Raw genomic sequence first — 18,343 nt, forward strand, 5'->3', positions numbered from 1 at the left:
TATATTCCTCATGTTGTATAGTATATCCTTGTAGTTTATTTTATACATGATAATTTGTTTCTCTTAATCCACTACCCCTATATTACCCCTTCACCGTTCCCTCTTCCCACTGGCAACCAAGAGTTTGTTCTCTAGATCTGGGAGTCTGCTTCTTTTTTTTTGTTATATTCATTAGTTTGTTGTATTTTTTAGATTCCACATGTAAGTCATATCATACAGTATTTGTCTTTTTCTGTCTGACTTATCTCAGCACAATACCCTCCAAGTCCGTCCATATTGCTGCATGTGACAAAATGTCATGCTTTTGCTTCCAGTAGCCAGAACATGTACTCCTGCCTGGAGAATCCCATGGACCGAGGAGCCTTGTAGGCTGCAGTCCATGGGGTCGTGAAGAGTCAGACACGACTGAGCGATTTCACTTTCACTTTTCACTTTCATGCATTGGAGAAGGAAATGGCAACCCACTCCAGTGTCCTTGCCTGGAGAATCCCAGGGACGGGGGAGCCTGGTGGGCTGCAGTCTATGGGGTTGCACAGAGTCGGACACGACTGAAGCGACTTAGCATCTGCAGCAGCAACCAGAGCATGTGGTTTTTCACCGAGGACTGTTCCAGAGCTACTGGAGCTTACTTTACCCACCTTCTATCTGGGAATTTACTCTCCCCACCCACCCATACACATCCTGAGAGCCATCTTTACCCAATAACTAACAGAGGAGATATGAATAGTCAGCTCTCTTATCTCTAGTCAGAACAACTCTGGGGTATATCTTACACTCCAGAGTTCCCTTGAGGGATCAGGTCACACTCACCCACTATTGGGCTTGGCTTGAGATCATGCTCTTAACTGGGATCTTACCACCCGTTGTCTGATTTCATCACTCTCTTATATGTCTCCCTTGCTCAGTTATCCTTAACAAATCACTTCCACACAGCATCTGCTTCTCAGAAACCCAACCTCAAACAGATGTAGGCAAAAGTCTAACCGTGAAGATCCCAGTAAGCCATGTACAGGTATGTAGACTTTATCTGGAAGTGATGAGAAGTCCCAGGAGAGTTTTAAGAGTCATGGAAGGGCCTAGAAATTCAAGGATACTAGTATTCTGAGCTCTTCACTCCCTCGGATGACAGCTCAGCTTGCTTTTCCTATGCATTCAGATAGAGACATAGCCAATCAGGCACCCCAGAGCAGCTGCACTATGGATTTTCTAAAAAAAGCATAAGAGTTTATTTCTGATCTTAGCTTTCCTTAAGAATCTATTTATTATTCACTCTATATTTCTTTGCTTTATTTGCACCTGCCACATCTCCCTCAAAAGTCTGTGACCTTTTTCAGAGGCATTATTCTGTGATTTATATGGAATTTTGCATGATGTCACTAATGGATACTTTTTGTTAATACCCTCAACTGCTTTGCTTCATCACTGAAGCAGATAATTTATTCTGACACGTATGTGGATAGTTAGACACTGAGGTGATACCTGCTTCCTTGAGACTTTACATATGCAGTTTATTGTGGCAGATGTTATTAGCATCTGGTTTCAGATTCTTATGTAATAGTTATGCTCTTTCAATGTATGGTGGAGTGAGGAAGGGCCCATGGTAAAGGACACATAACTCAATCATGGACACTTCACATGTTCATCCACTTCCACTGAGTTCTTCAAAGATTCCTTCACACAAGCTATATTGCTGTTAATTGTACACTGACATCTCTTAAATGAATTCAGTTGAGGTGAATGGGTGCTATAGAAGACTTTTCACCCAGGGACTCATGCACGCCCAGTTGCCATAGGCAGGAAATAAAAAATGTGTATGTGTGTGTGTCTATGTGTGTGTATGTGATTATGCCATTTGCAAAGTCTTGTTGACAAGTAGAAATGTGGAATTTTTCCCCTTGAGATAAGTGTATTCTCTTGCTGAGGAAATTCTTTTTTTATGGGCTTTGGGATATTTGCCCCAAGTCAGAGATTTATACATTTTGCTGAAAGCCCTCCATGTTACAAACTTGGTTGGCATCAGATCTGTGGAACAGGAAGCTGCCTGCTGAGTTTTAAGTGGGAATATTTGCTCTGAAGATTTGAATAAAGGATGAGCTTAAATGAGGCATATGTGCACAATAAACAAATGTGAATATTGGCAATGTAGGTGCTTGGGGGAAATAAAAGGAATACATATCCCAGACTGTGGGTAATTCCTCCTATTTCGAACTAGAGAAACACATCTGATAATATAGGATTAGTCTAGCAAGGGTCAGGTCAAATATGCCACTGGTCATAGAGAGGTCACTAACTCAAGAAAATAAAATAGGAATATTCCAGGGAAAATAAATGCTGAATAGTATAGCAACCTTATTGTTAACAAGCTATGACCTCAGATTTTAGAGAGAACGAGCAGAGTGGCATTTTATCTATTAAAAAAAAATCTTCCTGAAAAAAACAGAAATTGTGGTGCCAGGGTTTTCTATTCACAAGGTGTGGCATTGGACCTCTGTGACATTTCTTTTCAAACAGAGATGATCTCTTCTTAAATTTTTATACTTTGAGAAGACACTACATACATCATTTTACTATCAAATTTCAGAAAATACTAGGGAAAATGTTAGCCTTATCTTCATATCCCATTACTGCTACAACTAAGGATTCAGCAAAGCCATCTCCTCATCCCCCAGTATAATGCCACTATCTGCCTCCTAGAAATGGAGAAGCTACAGTGATACTGGAAGCAAATGATAGCAATGAATCTGAGTCAGGCACTCAGGCTATATGATACAAAATCTGAAGACAGAGCAAGCAACCTGTGTGTGTGCTAAATCACTTCTTTATAGTTCATCTTCACTCAGTTCCTCTTCTAGGTCCAATATATACCAACCTTCAATGACCAGTAAAGCAGAAAAATTGATAGTCACTCAGTCATGTCTGACTCTTGCGACCCCATGGACTGTATAGTCCATGGAATTCTCCAGGCCAGAATACTGGAGTGGGTAGCCTTTCCCTTCTCCAGGGGATCTTCCCAACCCAGGGATCGAACCCAGGTCTCCTGCATTGCAGGCGGATTCTTTACCAACTGAGCTATGAGGGAAGTCCTCAATGACCAGAAAAGCTGAAAAAGTGCTATTGCATTATCTGTGGGTTGTACAGTGGAATATCAGCACCAATGCCATTACATGGATACCTTGAAGCAATGTTTCAAATAAGGGGCTTGTTTGCTATAGAATGTGTAGCAGTTCCATCATCAATGTGTCTTCATCTACTGTGTGAGATACAGTTGACCCTTGAACAAGATGAGTTTGAACGATATGGATCCACTTATATGCAATATTTTTTCAATAAAAAACCTAGTGGTATACAATTCTCTCTCTTTGGTTGAATCCACCCATGCAGAACTTGAATAACAGAGGGCCCACTGTAAAGTTACACATGGACTTTCAACTGCTGGGATTTGGCTCCCCAACCCCACATTGTTCAAGAGTCAATTGTAAATGATGTGGATCAGGCTAAGGTAGCTTTAGTATTGGGCTTCCCTGGTGGCTTAATGGTAAAGAATCCATCTGCCAATGCAGGAGATGCGAGTTCTATCCCTGGGTTGGGAAGATCCCCTGGAGAAGGAAATGGCAACCCACTCCAGTATTCTTGCCTGGAAAATTCCATGGACAGAGGAGCCTGGCAGGCTACAGTCCATAGGGTCACACAGAGTCGGACATGACTGAGCACACATGTGCAGGGTTAGTATTTCCCCGCCCCCTACTTTGTTCTCTACATTTTACTAAGACCTTGAAATAAGAAACAGGAAGAAAAAAGTTATACTTGCTTATTTGACAAATTCAGAGAAAGTATAAGGGAAGAACTAGTAATTAAAAAGTTTTATATATAGGTAACTCTTTTCTCAAGACATTTAGTGATATTTCAAAGACATTTCTCTTTCTGCATCTATCTTCTTTGAAAACAATTTTCAATAGTTCTTCCTGGGAATTTATATCTAATTACATGAAGCATCAATTTTGAGCAGACCAACTTAGAATGTATTTTAATACTATGAATACCTTAACCCTAAAATCTGCACACACTGAGATAAATACTGCATAATTTCAATTGTCAAATGAAGTTTTTTTTAGTATGCATTCAATTTTTTTTAATTTCAAAGAAGTGATGGGGAAAAAAATTCTTAACAAACAGTTGAATGGAAATCATACGAGATTTATTCATCTTGGAAAACTGCCTGAAAGAGAATGGCAATCCAAAAGGAAATTTTCCATGTAGCCATGAAATTTTGTCATGTTCTGCTGAAAAAAAATGTCTTTAGTTCAAGGTTAAAGGTCACTTGTTTAAGTGTATATTTGTCACTCAGCATTCAAGAATCATACAGACTAAAACAGAAGGTGATTATCAGATCAAAGTATTTTGCTGTACTGACTAATGTCTTTTCTTTTGTTCTCAATGTTTGTTTTTTCAAAATGACACTGTTTGCTTATTTATTCATGTAAATGAAGCAGGAGATAAATAGTCTGCAATAATAATCTAACTTGTAGAGTAATTCTCTTGTGGCATCGGAATGCTAATGTTGACCATGTATCAAAACAAAAGCCATGTTTACTGAATTCTGGGGCCTTCCCACCCTTATGAATATTATCTTTCTAGCAGATAAACATATTATATATATATATATATGTAGGTTTCTCAGCAGCAGCAGCTATTTTCATGGTAAAAAAATCTTTTAGTTAGTCCCATAGTTTTTAGCAAGACCACATTTTCCAAAGTATAGTCTGTAAAACACTAGTTCCCGAGAATGTTATTCATTTAAGGAATCTATGATCAAATAAGTGGAGGATAAGCCCTTGTGTTAGAAAGAAAACTTTAAAAATATTTATTTGTATATTTTTACTGTAGTTTGTTTTCAAAACATTTTAACATGCTAATGAATATTGGGAGTCTCTTAGAGGATGTTTTGCAGAATTTCCATTCTTATTTTACATTTTAAACCTTATATCTGAGAACATTTCACGGGACTAGTGTTTTCAAAAATATCTTTGACCAGATGCTGAACTAAAGAAACATGATAGCTACTTTTCCTAGAAGCAGCCTCTGTACATGAATTTGCTACATGCAAACCTTTTAAGGGCACGAAAAAAATTGTGAATGGCTGATTCCTTCACTAACCCTCTCAGAAGTTTCCAGAGTCTTCCAGAGAATAATGATCATCCTTGAAATATTGGGAGTTGAAATAAGATATAAGCAACTGTAAAGAATTCTGAGCAGAATAATTTCTCAGAGACCAGTTCTCTGGGAAGATTGGTTGCATCCAAGCTCTTCTGTGGGTGAACCAATAATTTAGAAAGGGACATACTCAAAAATATTAACTTAGACTGTAAAGACTAGGGACTATCCAAATTAGAAGTGAAATAGACATCTTGGTCCAAGTCTTTTATTTGGGAGATGACAAGAATTAATCCCAGAGAGGTTGGGTGGCATGCTCTAGGTCACAGCTGGCAAAACTGTAGTTCAAACAAGGCCTCATGAGTCTCAGTTTAGATTTTTTTTCTTGTGGGATGTCCCCCACCTTTATTTGGTAAGGCAATACTGGAGCACAGTATCTTGGGGAAAAATACTTTAAGGAAGATATTATTCTTCAGTGAAGTCGAAGTCACTCAGTCGTCTCGGACTCTTCGCAAACCCGTGGACTATAGCCTACCAGGTTCCTCCGTCCATGGGATTCTCCAGGCAAGGACACTGGAGTGGGTTGCCATTTCCTTCTCCAGGGGATCTTCCCGACCGAGGGATTGAACCCGGGTCTCCTGCATTGTAGGCAGACGCTTTACCATCTGAGCCACCAGGGAAGTTATTCTTCAGATACGGGAGCAAAAATTTCTCATTCTGGACCTGTAGTTCTTAAACTATAGGGAGTAATGAATTTGTTAAAGTGTGTGTTTAAACATCCTTTCATTCATTGATTCTAGAGAGGTAGAGTTGGAAAGGTGGGACCAGCTATGTGCCTTTTTAACAGTACTTGCATGGCTCTAAAGCAGGTATTCTGAAAAGCGTGGTTTGAAAAACACATCTGATTGGTTGCCAGTTTGGTTTAGCCTTAAATCCCAAGTCATTTGACTTGGCATACTCTACCCCTGGAGAAGGAAATGGCAACCCACTCCAGTATTCTTGCCTGGAGAAACCCCATGGACAGAGGAGCCTGGCGGGCTACAGTCCACAGGGTCGCAAAGAGTTGGACACGACTGAGCGACTTCACTTTCACTTCACTATACAACATTCATGTATTAAAACCACAATTAATTCAAAATAAAAAGTAGAATATGAGAAATCCATTGTGAGAACTCTAGTATATATATAAATTACCCTGAATTATATTATCTTCCTGGGGTTGTTACAGTGTGGTTTACCAAATGTGTGTATCCTTCACTTTTCAGACTTGGAGGTTCAAAGCTAAATAAACAGACTCCTTGTTTTCTGAATACATTTAAGGGGGAAGGGTGCAAAGAATGCCATTTCTAAGAGAAAGGCTGATAAAAGAAATCTCAGCTGCCTTGTCGGGCATGAATTTGTTCTTAGAAACCCACATCTTGAAGTATTTAAATGTAAATAAATCAGAAGAAGATAGATTATATTATCTTCTATGTACACTTGGGTTTTAAAAGTGAAAGAAAAATTAGGTGGTAAAGTGGTTCTGAGGTTTTCCTAAAGTAGTTAGAATTGCTGTGATAAGTAGCTGTATTTCAGGTGCAGTAATCAAACCAACCAAGCAGTGGAAAACAAGCAGCTGTCCCTTAGACCCACCATTTCCTCAGAACACACACTTCTCTGCCCCTAGGCTTCTAACACTTCTTCAGCTCTGTACAGACAGAAGAGCAGGCAGGAAAGGCTGTGTCTCAGAAATGCTGCCCCAAGAGACTTGGCATTTAAGTCTTGTGCTTCAAATCAAAGCCCACAACACATTCCAGCGTGGGAAGCCTGGGGTGGGGGGGGGGGGTGGATTACTGAGGGGCAAACACAACAATGTTAGCAAACATATAAACATGTTAAGTCAGAGAGAAAGGAAACAATATTAATTATTTTTGTATATTCCACAGGAAGACTTCTGTCTCCCCCCTTTTTCCCTCTTTGCCCCTACCCCTTTACACCTCTTTAACTCGTCTGTTTAGGAAACAGAACTATCACGTTCCATTATCTTCCTCTCTCTTCTCTGCTTTTGGAGGTATCATGTATCTATCGGGATAATATGTCCAAGTGGGTATCCCGTTCTCATTTCCCTCCTTTCCCGAGAGTGACAAAGGAAGGCTTATTAAACCTATTGTCAGTTTGGGAACGGTCTGTTTGATCACCTGAAGGTGAAGGGTGGCTTTGCTCATAAGCTGACTTTGTGCTGATTATCTTCCACTCCCCACCCACCTCAAGATTCTGTCTTTTTTGTTCTCTATACTTTGAGAAGCTGACCTTCTGGGTTTACATCACTGAGCTCCCTTGCCCTCAGACTTCTAGTTGGATTTGGCCAACGAGAGGGTCCACAAGAAAATGGAATGCAGGAGGAGAGTGGGGTCAGAATATTTATTCACTAGCTTCCTCCTTGCTAAGCCAGCACATAGTGACTCCATTGCTCCATAGATCGCACTGCGTGGCTTCTCTATAGAGCCACTTTCTCTAGGTTCTGGCAGCTACTCCCCTTCTCGCCTCTTCAGGTCTACTATTGACAGTCCCAGAGTACTACATTCTCCCTTTAGGGATTGGTTTTTTCCAAACTCTCCCACACCCTGTTGGAATATGCCATCTCTTTCCTGCAAAGATCCTGGATGGTACAGCATTAAACTTACAAATTATATTCCAGCTTTTACTGAAGTGAGAACTGACATTTAGAAGCTTAACTTTCTGTTTACCACTGTATACTTAGCAAGGAACATTGTTCCTGGCACATAGGTACTGCTCACTGCTTATTTATTAAAGGAATAAACAAAAGAATTGCATGTTTAGATTGAAATATAAAGATGGAAAACCTTTACATGTAATTATTTTGTGCTCACATATGTGCTCCCTTGCTGCAAATTTATTCTGTTGCTTTGACAATGCATGGGCAGGTGTAGCTTATTTTTCCTCAAGAAAGTATGAGCCATCTCCCAACAGAAAAAAAAATAGAAAACAAGACTTATTCAGTCACATTCATGGTAACTGCCTATTCGGTTTCCACATTTTGACTTGACCCAGGATTTTGTTCTTCCCTCTTGGAGGATATGTTAATGAAACAGAGCCAGCATTTGGGGTACTCCTGTACTTCATAAAGGAGTGGAGGGTGCATAAGCCAGGACACGAGTCAGAGAGAGTGTCCAGTTTTCCTCCTGTACTTGCCCCCTGGCCACATTTGGTTGGCTAGCAGACTAGAACTCCAAAATGGAGATCTCGTTACTTTATTCTTACAGGTCCTTCACAGCTAAGAATACCAGTTAGAGACCTATTCTTTTCACTCATGTCCCTCCTTTAGTGAGCTTCACATGGCTTAAAGTATCTGCAATCAGTCACAAGTGTTCAGAGTAGTCCTCTCAAGAAAGAAGTCAATGAGAAAATGTTGCCTCCTACAGTCAAGACAGCCTCTTAGGTGTTAACTCCGAGGAGAACACAGAATGCTTCCAAAGACCTTATAATGAGGCTTAATCAACTAAATTTTCATTTTTTAAGACTGAACATGTCTGATCCAACACACCAAGAAAAAGATCCAACACCACCAAGAACAAGCTAATAACTATTTTTCTCTAAACCTGATTATACCAACTAGACACATTATAATGTCCTCTCTTTAAGTACTGAGACACCCTGATATATATGCCATTATTTCTTAAAACGAGGTCTCAGATTATCAAGAAAATGGACTGAATTGTTCTTCAGCATGGGGAGTAACAGAAAGCACTATAGAACTCAGGATAAAATGTTTAGGCTCTTTCAATAATGAAAATTAAGGATATGAAGTCACCCAAAATCGACCAAGGAGCAATACATTCTCAAAAACTAAATTATGGGCTTCCATTTCCAGTGCTCTTAACCTGCCATGTTGCAGAGACTAAATGTTCTTTTTAAAATACTTATTCTAAAATTAGAAATCAATTCAGCACGTTTGTGCAGTGACCCTTGCAACTGCAGTAACTGGACAAGAAAATACAGCAGAAATGACAGTCACATATCTTGCATCAAATTCAGAGTCCTTTCTAGACCAAGCAAAATTGGTTCTATGTCTTTTACTTGGTTCATTTAAAAAATGAATCTAAGAAAATAATCAAGGATGAGATTTGAATAAAGATTTGATAAAGATATTTCCTTCACACAAATGGCTCCCTCTTTGTTTCATATTAAGGAATAGGAAATAGCCCTCTCAGGCTGAAAATCTTCCCACTGGACTAATAAAAAAAGAACCATCTGAGACATATGACATCTACATCCTGGTTACTGTGGTAGGACTCTAAAATGCTTGAACCTCTTTGACTCTTTTTTTTCCCCATTAAAAAAAAATTCAAACAACTTTTAAGGACCCAATCACCATGAAGGGTAAGTTTTGAGAATACATAGTCAGTGTCAGTTATAATAGAGAAATGGAAGACTGGTAATAATTCAAATTACTTGTAATAATTTTAATAGTTAGAAGCAAATCATTCAGATTTATGATTTCATTGGATATTCAGAACAACCCAAATGAGGTGAGCAAAGTCAGAATAAAACCTGAGTCATAGAGAGATGGAGACATCTCATCTCCAAAGTGGCTGAACTCGGACATGTACCTGGGTTTTCTGGATCCAAGTCCAAGACCCCTCCCACTCTACTACTCTGTCACCATGGAATGGAAGACATGCTTCAATAAATGAACTTATACTTTGGAGGAGACATTGCCAGAGTGTGTTAGAATACTGTAGATGCTTCCTTCTTGGTGTTACCTCAAATTCCTGACAAGCACCTTGCAGGCCCATCAGAGCAGCCTAGTATATACAAATGAAGCTAAAAATAACTTGTGGCACAGCTAGTGGATTTGGGATATTCAAAAATCTTCACCTACATCATACCTGAATAAAACTATCATATATAAATTTCTCTTTGATACATCCAGACTTTCCCTTCAGTAACCGTTTCCCCCCTTTTATCTCCTATTGTGTGATTCTAAAATGGCTGTACCCTTTTAGGTGTCTGAAGGTTTCGACTGCTTTCTGCATTCAAGTCAAATACTTCTGCAAAAGATCTTTGTGATCCTTGTAAGCATTCTATTCTTTTTCTCAGAATCCATGGTAATATCTGCTGCCTGCATCTACCAGGGTGATCAAAGAAATGATTATGCTAGGGCTTCATTACCGCTCGCTGAGAGAAGCACTCTTTCCAAGGGGCCCTGCTGGACATTTGCGCTCAGGTCATGCCCTACAGGAACGATGAGGACAACACATGGTCTTGAGCTCCTGTTGGCTACAGACAAGAGAGTTTTCAAGGGGAGAAACCTGAAGACCTCGAGGTTTTTGAAAGTGAATCTGTTTCTTATTTGCATCTGAAACACCTTTTGAGCTGATAACTCCTTGGAAAATAAAGGAAACCATATTGCATGCAAATGTAGGTTTTAATGTCACACATCACACTTTCAAATTTAGGTCTCCAGATATGGGGGAAAAAAATCAGTGTGCATGGCATGCACAAAAAGGTGGAGAGAATAATTATCTCCTGGCATGATCTATTCCAGATCCTATCCCAAAATGAATGTTCTGGTGAAATGCATTTATTCACATTGGGATGAAACTTAGGATATAACTCTAAGTTAATTTTCTTTTCAAAGAAAATTTTGTTAAAATAGATAAAGGCTTTGTTTCAAAGAGAGAAAATCAGAACTAATGCATTTTGCCCAGGTTTGAGCATTTCATTTGGCTTCTTGAAAAGCTTAATGTTTAAAGTGGCATTTTCAAGATACAATAATACTGACAAAGGAATATCTGATAGGACGATGGAATAACACCATGATAAATCAACTGAGAATGAGACAAATCACCTAAGTGGGGAAAGAGTCTTCTCTGTTGACATAGAATCAACATTTACCATGGTTTCAACACAGGTAATTGTGAGTAGATATAGCTTGTGTTTTTATCTGAAGTGAGGATTTTCAAAATTTATGTTTTGACGAGATCTGACCCAAGTCTCTGTGGATCTCATAGATGGAATGCAATTGGCAGCTCTGACTCATGACTTTGTTTATACACTATGCTTCAGCACATCAGAAAAGCTATTTTTTTTTCTGATAGTTTCTAAGAATGGCTCTCAATTACAGAGTCTAAGTCTGAATCATTTCTGGCTCCCTTTTCTAGCATACATCCATCTTCCTTCCTTGTATATATGCCCATTACGACATCTTTCAGAGCCCATTAGGGATATGGAATAGACATGAAATATTTTACTGACTTGAAAGTATGCAGGAAAAATTTCTTCCAATAAGAAAAATTGTGCATATACACTTTTTTTCCCATGCCAGTACATGGCATCAAAGAAAACAGAGAAATGTGCTATTATTTCTTACAGCTTCTAGAAAAGCCATTTCCTTTTTCTCAACAGCCCATATTTGGCTTTTGCTTGTATTCTTGTGGTCAGATTTTGCCCTTTTTTCTTGTTATTAATCATCATTATTGTTATTTTCAATATCATTGTCTTCATTGTCACCATGTTTATTGTTATCATAGTCAGTTTGGTTTTGGCATTTACAGGGAGTCTATCACTATTCCAGATACAATCACATTTCCTAATCACCTTTCATATCTATCTACTATATAAAATTTCTCATTGATACATTGCTGATCAGCTATAGTAAGTACTATAGTTTTCCTAGTCTTCTTATTGTTACAAGTTCCTTATTATCTCTTTTATTTCTTTCTCCTAAACTCAGCTAAAATCATCTTTGCTAGCCACTAGAACCACTGGTGGGTCCCTCAGAAGTTCCCACCCCTTGCCAATATCTGATAGTAACCTATACCTGATAGTAACCTATAATGGAATATAATCTGCAGAAAACCCTGACTCACTATGCTGTACACCTAAAACTAACAAATACTTTGAGTTAATTATACTTCATTTCTTAAAAATGTTCCCTCTGCCCTCAACTTCTACTACAATTTATTGTAAGCACTAATTTTCAAAAATTGATCTACATTTTCACTTCTTTCTTGGTCCTTATTTCCTCATTCTGGAGAAAATGATGGTTTCTTTTCATATACATATATATATATATATAATAAGGTGTGGTATGGGGATGGGTTGATAAATCATAAATATGCAATAGAACTATATTAGACATATAAAGTTCCATGGGAACACTAATGAGGGAAGATCACGTCTGGAATCAAGTAAAGAATGTTTTACACCGAGGAAAAACCAAAATCCTCATAGTAAAGAGAATTGTGGGAGCTGTTCTGTAATTGTTCTGATATAAACGGTCCATGTAAGTAACATTTATGAAAGAGTATCACAGTTCATTGAAGTGAGAGTTAAAGGGAAAGGGAGAGAAAAGTCAGTGAAGTTCATTCATGTTAAGAGTCCTAAGTGATATTCACCTATTTCCCTTTGATAAGTCTTTAAAACATCCTGTACTCAGGTCTTTAGGACAGGTCTCAAAAATATGGCCATGCTTTGCTATACTTGATATTCTTCTCATTTATTTATTCTTTTATAATCATGAGAAAAAATCATTTCCAAAGAGTGACGTCCCCAAAAGAGCCAGAAAAAAACTGTGTGGAAATTATTGCTTATTCTATGTGGTCACTTAAAGTAGATGCGAAGAACTGACTCACTAGAAAAGATCCTGATGCTGGGAAAGATTGAAGGTGGGAGGAGAAGGGGACGACAGAGGATGAGATGGTTGGATGGCATCACTGACTCGATGGACATGAGTTTGAGCAAGCTCCGGGAGTTGTGCTGATGGACAGGGAGGCCTGGCGTGCTGCAGTCCATGGGGTCGCAGAGTCAGACACGACCGAGCGACTGAACTGACTGAACTGAAAGTACCACTGACAACATGGGTGTTTATTTTATTGCTCTTTGCACTTTTCTCCCCTTTTAAAAAATTATTGCTGGAAAATAATGTTAATAACTGCTATTAAACAAGATTCTCATAAACTTGAAACAATTCATCTCTGGTCCTTCTCTATGAAACTTTCCATGAATAGCTTAATAGAAAATCATCTTTCCTTTTGTTGGAATCCTGTAGTATTTTATCTGTACTTCCTAATGTTACTTAACTATTAACTAGTTATCTCTTTCTATCTAGTATTATGTATTATATTATTATACATAGATTTATGTAACATCTGCTCTCTCCACTGAAATTTTTGGTGGTAGCATCCAAACCTGTTACATCTCTCAAGTTTTCAAAGCATGCAGTAATTAGTTTTTTACATGTAGTTCAGATTAAAAAGTAATTAGATGGTTCAATGAATAAATGTATGAGTAAGCAGTCTCATTGACAAAGCTGATTCTCAACTAGTTACTCATAGGATTTTATTTCAAATATTGACTTCCAGTGACCATAAAATTAATATGAAATGTGGTGAACATGAAAATTTTCAGGAAAATCGATCTTTGAGCTAAGTTCTGTTGTCTCTTTTTTATATTTAATCTATAAATCAAAATATTTGTTTTGTCAAAAATCTGATATGTTTCTTTAAGTAATGTGCCCTTCGCTGGGTATATTCAGAGGTGCAACATTTAAAAAAGAAAGGAATTTAGAATTTCATTTTCATGCTCATATTTGCCAATAATAAAAATTAATCAACCCTCAAGGAAAGCAACCCAATTAAATAGTTAATAAGCAAAACCAAAGCAATGCATGAGTTATGACATAATACCTAGACTATCATAGGTTTATCATTTTATAAAATACTATAAATATTTCACACAGCATGATTTTAAAATTAAATTACAAAATAAAATGCACTTATTTAAAATATGTTTTAAAATTAAAACATCAAAACAATTCAATAAATAACTGGTTCTTTCTTATTTTGGTATTTTTCTGATTCAGAATAAAAATTAATCAAATAGATCAAAAGTAATTTTTGCAGACTATTAATTACATTTTTTAATGCTAAACATACAAAACACCAAAGTTTTTGGTTTGTTTCTAATTGAACAGAGAAAGTATCCACCATCTTTGACATATGCACTTTACAATTCTATGATCTTCTTTGTTACTTTCTGATAAATAATTTCAAATAAACAATGAGAATGCTTAAACAAGAGGAACCAATAGTTTGTAATATATTCAATTAGAGCCTTTTCTCACAAGGTTTAAAAATGAGGGCTTGAAAGTATATATAATGGCATGTTATATATTGAACTTTAAACTTCATTTTAGGGGTAGGCATTTAAAACCCAAACCAAAGACCTTGGTGTAATCATTCATATAAATCAAGTCTATCATTTGCTCTTATAGTCGTTTCTGGTCACACTCCCACTCAAGATAACATAGGGAATGTGGCAATAATCTCAGATTTTAGTTTTCCTTGTGGAACATAACACAAATGAGGAAAGTTTTTGCAAGTTTATGTGTTTGTATGCAAACAACACATAAAATTTAAGCTATTAAATCAACTAGTTCGAAAGAATGGGAAAATGAAATGAAATACTGTGCTTTTTGTTTTCATTTTGTAATAAAAAGTCCTGAAAACTTTTTCAAGTATTCAAACATCTGGACTTCCCATAGGCTTAATTAACATAAGTTTAAGTGGAACCTACCTTTAAAATTTGGTCTGATTCTTGCATCATATCCTGATGTCCTTCCCATTAATTTGTCCAAGAAATCTGAAGGAGATAGGGTCTGTGAAGGTTGTTTTCCAGACCTGGAGTCATGGTCTTTGCAGAAAGCCGCCCTAAACACATCATTAACTCTTTTAGCAACAATTCCATTCTTATCACCTGAGAACTAATGTTCACACAGTGTTTGACATAGTGTTTTATAAATATATTTGATATGTTAATAAGAAGAAAAAAATTATAAACTTTTTGGTCAACTTCCTAACTTGTATATGGTCTTGAGGTAACTTTAAGTGGTGAAGGGTATAAATCCTGAGTCATATTTCCTAAGTTACCAAACTTTGCCATAAGATGTTTAAGATGACACAGCATGCATAGCTGTAGATTATAGGTTTTATGGATATATAAAGCTCTTTCTAGTGTCATCAGGGAAATGATGATAATTTCTAAAATTTATGTGATTGTCTCATTTCCCCATGATTTTCAAAATATTCTTCCAGCATTTCAGCCCTTAATGTAAGTCCTCTACATATGTGTGTGTGTGTGTGTGTGTGTGTGTGTGTGTGTATAAAATAAGATGAGCAGAACACAGTAAACCATGAACTAATTATCCCATTGCTTATTTTCTCACCTGCTAGATTCTGTTCCAACTTTCAGCTATTTTCAATGTGTTGTTTAAAAGAAAATCTTCACTTGTAAATTTAACTTCATTCTAAAATAGGTCAACAATGAGCATGTCTGTACTTCTATTTTATTTTATCATTGTTATTTATATATTAGCATTTAAATTGTTGACTTTCTAGTAAAGTATTCATGAAAAAGAACTTATAAATCAGTTTGTCTTTTGCATTGTTAAGGCACTAAATGGTAATTGGACAACTTCTCAGATTTTTATTTTCCTTAAAAGGCTTATAAAAAGAGCATATTTGGTTTGTAATGAAATGAATTCTTTCATAATACATAGTTGTTAACTGAATGTTGATTTCTTCCACAAAGTATGTATTTTCAAGCTTTATTTTCAATAGTTTAACAAATAATCTTGTTAGTTCTTATCACTAAGAAAATATCACATTCTTGACACTTTTTCAAAGAAGTAATATTAAATATAAGTGCAAGGATGATACAAACATTTGGTAAAAGTTAAAATTGATACAATCACCTAGAAATACTCACATTCCCATAAGCAGATTCATCTGATTAATCAAGTATTATTTGATTATAATGGTGATGGTGGTGGTGATGAAGATGATGATGATGATGATTCTAATAAAACCCAGCCTACGATTTTTCTTAATCATAGTAGGAGGTGTGAACCTGAAAGGAACATAGAGGGTTTTCCCAGTACTCATAGCATTATTGCTATATGTTCCATTTCTCTTGGTTCTGTGAAAAAATACCATAAAATTTGGTGAAAATTAAATGAAGAGTCCTATACGTTGTTGTACGAACATCTCTTATTTCTATCTTGTCTTAGAACCTCTTAGCCATTAGGATGGCTATTTCACTTACTGCTAATAATCTGATATTTTGAGGTATCAATTGATTAAATGATTTATAAATTAAGTAGAAAATGCAAGCATGCAAATAATGATTTCTTGCTTATTTTAATTATGCATAGTCCATTTCTCATGCATGAATAAATACAAAGATGTCATATTAATTTAGTTTTGATAGGCAATAACATTTCTAAATTTATTGAACAGTAGACTACAGTGATAGCATGAGTTTTTAAATGTTTTTGATGTTTCAAGAAATTTCCTGAATTGTAGTTCTCATAGTATGCATCTAGTTATTGAAATACAATAGAAGTCCCAAGTTGGCTAAGAATTTGGGTTCTTTTATATTTTATATAAAATGAGCATGCTCCTAGCAAATTAATTCAATCAGTTGCACCATATGAAAAGCATTGCATTCAATAATCCCTTTAAAAGACTTACAGAAGAATTTGAAAACAAAAAAAAATCTCCATTATACAGGAATATAAAGAGCATGCAACTCATCAGAGTATCTTAATATCACATTGGCTGTGAAAAAGCATTCAAGTGCATAAAGTAGGATTATGCATCGTAAAACTTGCCTTTGTGAAAATTTACCACCTTCCCACCATAATTAAGCTTTTTAAAAGAACAAAAGAACTCTAACTCTCTTTTATAAAATTAGCATAATATGGTCCAGGACATAGAAAAATAGATAAAAATTACATGACACGTTCTCTTTCAAACAGTTTTCATGTGGAAAATATCAGCATGCAAAGTCGTTTCACCTACCTGAAGTGGTTTGTCTCTAAGAAAAATGCAAACAAGGTTGTCAAAATGTTCACTAGCTGCCGGTTCATTCCTGTATCTGTGATGCTTGTGGAAAATATTCCCGAAATGATTCCAGAAAGAAGCTAGGACAAAGTATCTATTTATTGTCCAGACTCAAAATTTGGCAGGAATCTAGTTTCCTTGAAAATCAAAAAGAGATTTGGGTTTGTACAGTTTGCTGAGAAAAAACAAAAAGTGCCAGTTCTAGGCATCATGGTCAGGTCAAACGGGGGCTGAGGACCATCAGTTAACCCAGGAGAGACAAAGCCTTAGAACTGATGGATCCCCGGCTGCTTTTCTTGAATAATAAAAATGCTGCTACCTTAATCACATCACCATGCAAAGGGGGCTGGTGACAATGCCATGCTGGAAGTCGGTTGCAGTGGCTTTTGTTTTCTGTCCTTTCTATTTAGCGAATCTCTTTTCTCTAGAAAATGTTCTCTTTTTAAAAGAAGTTGTAAATGAGGGATAAGAAAGGACTCTGCGTGCTAGAGTGGGTAGGAAGAAGAGGGCAAAATTGCTGAGATCCTGTGCTGGAATGAGGGCTACAGAAAGAGACGGAGACGTGATCTTACCCAGCCGATAAATTTCAGCACTCGGACAGCTCCTAGCTCTGAAGTGCGCATGTTTCCTTTTTCAGTCGCTTGGGGCGGGGGTCGGGGAGAGGCATTCCAGAGCGGACATGCCTGCTATTTGAAGGCAAAGAGTGACTGGCTGTTCAGCGAAGGGGTGCTGAAGGGGTGCGGTGCTGACCAGAGAGGAGCAGAGGTCAGGATAGATGGAGAGGGTGAAGGAGGCTAGGGTCTGAGCTCCTAGAAATGCGAGTCTGTAGGTGGGTGGGCGGGACGGGAGTTTGAAGCTGAAAAAAGAAGGGAATACGATCTAGGCGTGGGAAAAGAAAATTGGGCGAAGCAGAGAACAGAATCGATAGTACTGAAATTACAGTAGGGGAGTGGGCAGTCTACTCCTTATCATTGGAACCTAAAGGCAAAAGAGGAATCCTGTGCTGAAAAGGAGGGGACATTTCCTTGGCATGGAGAAAAGCCCATATGCAGAAAATGATTCTTGAGGATCGATAATTTAATTTAGAAGCCCTTTATACCTTCCTCGCCCCTTGAGTGTTTTCATTTGATTTTAGCTGCCTGTTCCCAAAGAGTCTCTCTACTTCTTTACTAGGGAAAGCCCCTTCGCTGAGCTTTCTTTAGCGGCTCAAAATCCTTGGGCATCCTCTTCGAGTCACGGATTTGTAATGGAGAAAAAATAAAATGGGCCGGCAGGGGGCAGTAGCA

At 37.3% G+C, this 18,343-nt stretch overlaps 1 protein-coding gene across 4 annotated transcripts in view; it reads right to left on the reverse strand.

Moving 5' to 3' along the window:
• GLRA2 (glycine receptor alpha 2) overlaps positions 1 to 17,876 on the reverse strand; it is a 189,235-nt gene extending 171,359 nt beyond the window's left edge. The window contains exons 1-3 of one of the 4 annotated variants that reach the window (XM_020877627.2): positions 17,630 to 17,875; positions 17,016 to 17,194; positions 14,731 to 14,864 (exon numbers count right to left, since the gene is read on the reverse strand). In XM_020877627.2, coding sequence (XP_020733286.1) covers positions 14,731 to 14,864; positions 17,016 to 17,083 — 202 coding nt within the window. In that variant the 5' untranslated portion in view covers positions 17,084 to 17,194; positions 17,630 to 17,875. Of the gene's footprint in view, positions 1 to 14,730; positions 14,865 to 15,921; positions 16,132 to 17,015 lie in introns of all 4 variants that reach the window. The other 3 variants (XM_070462605.1, XM_020877628.2, XM_070462606.1) reach the window with 3 other exon arrangements.
• Positions 17,877 to 18,343: the final 467 nt, after the last annotated feature.

Source organism: Odocoileus virginianus, unplaced genomic scaffold, assembly GCF_023699985.2.
Source record: "Odocoileus virginianus isolate 20LAN1187 ecotype Illinois unplaced genomic scaffold, Ovbor_1.2 Unplaced_Scaffold_6, whole genome shotgun sequence".
Lineage (NCBI taxonomy): Eukaryota > Metazoa > Chordata > Mammalia > Artiodactyla > Cervidae > Odocoileus > Odocoileus virginianus.